This window comes from Lactuca sativa, chromosome 5 (genome assembly GCF_002870075.4).
Source record: "Lactuca sativa cultivar Salinas chromosome 5, Lsat_Salinas_v11, whole genome shotgun sequence".
NCBI lineage: Eukaryota > Viridiplantae > Streptophyta > Magnoliopsida > Asterales > Asteraceae > Lactuca > Lactuca sativa.
In genome coordinates, this window is record NC_056627.2 from 333,841,546 (window position 1) to 333,844,745 (window position 3,200).

General features: G+C 33.4%; 1 protein-coding gene across 2 annotated transcripts; it reads left to right on the top strand.

Moving 5' to 3' along the window:
- Positions 1-321: 321 nt before the first annotated feature.
- On the top strand, positions 322-2,371 carry LOC111908820 (uncharacterized). Of its 2 annotated transcripts, none has more exons than XM_042895467.2 (2): positions 322-539; positions 620-2,371. In XM_042895467.2, exon 2 carries the CDS (start codon positions 1,002-1,004, stop codon positions 2,085-2,087), a length of 1,086 nt encoding a protein of 361 aa, XP_042751401.1. In that variant the 5' UTR covers positions 322-539; positions 620-1,001; the 3' UTR covers positions 2,088-2,371. The 2 variants fall into 2 exon arrangements, with proteins under 2 accessions (XP_042751401.1, XP_023760391.1); XM_023904623.3 differs by having other exon boundaries at positions 670-2,371.
- Positions 2,372-3,200: the final 829 nt, after the last annotated feature.

Below are 3,200 nucleotides of genomic sequence, written 5' to 3' on the forward strand. Positions count from 1 at the left end.
AACGGAGAAGGGGGCGGTGTTCACATGTTATAACATGCAATAACACCCAATAACGCCATTGCCCATACCCACCTCTCTAAGCAATTATCAATTTTTTGTTATTTTCTAAAAACAATTACTAGATATTTGTCTTTTTTTTTTTTTTTTAATATATAAGAATAAGCCCAAATTATATGGACTTTTTCTGGAAGATATCCCAAAAATTATTTCATAAGTTTTAAAATTTTGTATGAAACTAAAGATCGGATTTGAGCCCATTAAAAACGAAAGATATGTGTGATGTTTGATTTGGTGTATAAAACCAAAAAGTTATAATAAAAAATTAACTAAACAATAAAACGGAAACGACTAAACTTTGGGGGGTATCTCTCTCATATCTTACTTTGAGAATCATTACAATCTCCCGTCTTTCTCAGTCCAGATTGCTGTTCTTGTATTAGATGATTCAATCGATGGCTAGTTCATCTGATATTCTATAACATATTTGTCTCAATCTTTTTTCCTGCCGATGAAAAACTCGCATCTCTGCTTCAATTAAGGTTCTGATCTTTAATTACTGTTTTATTTATTGTTGTACCCGTTTAGAACCCTAACTTTACTTTTGTTAGCTGCGTTCAAGGTTTAATTTTTATCACAAGCTTGCACCTTACATGTCCTGTTTCTTGATAGCTTCTTGATACCGCGATTAGAAATCTGAACCATAAAAATCAGGGTTTTCCCTCTTTATACTTCAAAGAGAAATGGTTTTCGGCTTGTTGTGATCCAATTTCGTAAGAAGATGGGTTTTAGTACAACAATTGGAGTGCGAAACTAGGGTTTTGTTAAAATCCTTGGCAGATATGTATATGCTGCTACAGTATTAGATCGTGTTCCCCATACAAAATTCGGATTTGGGGTTCTGACGTTTTCCGCTGCTTATACGTTACATCAATCGAGAAGAAATTAGGGTTTTGATTCTGTTTCCTTGAAAAATTGAATTGGAGGTTCTGTCTACGGTTTTAATGGGGGATCAATCGCCACAGAACACAATGAATCTTGACCTAAATTTAGGACCTGTCGTTCATCCTTCCCCAGATGATCAACCACATGCTATGAGCTTTGAAGATTGGCTACTCGGGTCTATGAGGGAAGTGGTTTCTAATCGCCCTATGGGTAGGCAGAGATTGCGATCAGTTTGGAGACATATGCCTGTTTCCATGGAAGCTAGAAACACCTCTCTAGGGTTGACAGATGATGATGACGACGAAGAACAGCCTCAAGATATAATCAAAACAAACGAAAATGGTGATAAGTACTTAGAAAACGAGGCTATGGGAAACACAAATCTTGAAAAGAACAATGGAAATGAAGGCAGCTTTTTCGATTGTAACATATGTTTGGATTTAGCAAGTGAGCCTGTAGTCACTTGTTGTGGACACCTTTTTTGTTGGCCATGTCTTTATAGATGGCTATTTGTTCATTCCGATTCAAAAGAATGTCCAATTTGCAAAGGAGAAGTAACAATGAAAACCATAACTCCAATTTATAGCCGTGGAAATCGAACACGTGTAAACAAAGAAATCATCGATTCAAATCTCAAGATTCCAAATAGACCACAAGCAAACAGAATAGAAAGCTGGAGACAAGCTATTCAAAGAAACACACTCAATCTCCCAATGTTTGAAATGATTCGAAGGCTCGATAATCGATTCGATTTAACTTCTGATAACACACAAGAACCTTCAAATCATTCATTGTTAAATAGAATCTTCACTTCAAGAGGGATGCGAAGGGGTTTAGATCCAGTAACTGCCGCCCCGGAACATGCCACCGTGGACCCGCATCCACACCCGCCACGTGGCGGTAGTTTGAATTCTGTTGAGGGTTTTGTTGAATCATATGAGAGGAATCTTGAACAGATTCCATTAATGGAAGATAGACATTCAATGTCGAGTATTGCTGCTGTGATACAATCTGAAAGTCAGACTGAAACAGATTCTAGGGTTTCTGTGTCAACGAGTTCAAGAAGAAGATGTGAATCATCAAGTTCTAGGGTTGAAGATGTTAATAGTGGAGAGTCTCGTTCTAGAAGGAGGAGATTGCAGTGAAATGAGAAAAGGGTTTTGTTCAAAACTTTGAACATCTTTGACTTTGAGTGAGTGGGTTCTGAATCTATGTTAAAAGATGTGTTTTTAACTTTTTTTTTTTTTTTTTTTTTTTTATATATATATATTTGTTTTGTGCAATTTGATGCTTAAAAACATTTTACTCTTTTAAGAGTTTTCTGCAATTAGATGGTGCTTTGAGTTGTGTTGGAATGGTGTTAATGTTTTATGTATAGGTATTATGACTATTAGTTTTCTCATGATATGATATTAAACTTTTTATTCGACTTCTTTAGTGTAAAAAATGCAACATTGGTTAGTTGTATTTTTAGTCCTTGTGGTTTTGTGGTTTTGTGTTTGAGGTCCATGAATATGAATTATTCCAAACCTTATTTTATGTATAGTGGAGTATGGCTTTGTGTTGGAGCATAAAGTTATAAAAAAATATTTAGTATAAAATAAATATTGTTTTTAATTAATTGCAACGTGAAAAATTAAAACGTGTTATTCCAAACCATTTAAAATTGAGCATTGAACAAATTCCGACAAAACTTTTTTAGCTTTATAAAAAATCAATATTGATATTCTGTTGGGCTTAATAGAAGTTGGGCTGCAATTATAAGGCGTGGAGTCTGTGTCAAGGATTTGTTTCAATTGTCAAGTCATTATTGGGTTAAGGTTTAAACTATTTGCTTTATTTACTAAGTTTTTCTTCTTATTAATTTGTATAGCATTAGCTAATTTAGTTATTTTACTTATTTCGTAGCTTTTTCCAAATAGCTACGTACTATTGTTTATAGAATAACAACATTCTTCCTTTTTCCAGCAAAGTACTTAGGTTTATTAGTAGAGCAGTTTCAAATCTCACACACATTATGTATGCAATTTTACATTGTAACTTTGTATGATTTTTATATGTAAGACATGTTTTCTATATCCAGAAAACGCCGACGTTTCGTTAGTATATTTATAGTATGTAAATACAATCATTTTTATGGAGATATTATTTTGCTTATTATAGTTTTTCAAAAAACTAAAGGAAAAAAACTATAATATTCACGTTTAATGCGAAAATTAGTGTAGATTTGAATAAAAACTAGATTGATTTTAGATATA

What these genes read in the sequence shown, in the direction of transcription:
- LOC111908820 (XM_042895467.2), top strand. Translation starts at nt 1,002, where the DNA reads ATGGGGGATCAATCGCCACAGAACACAATGAATCTTGACCTAAATTTA.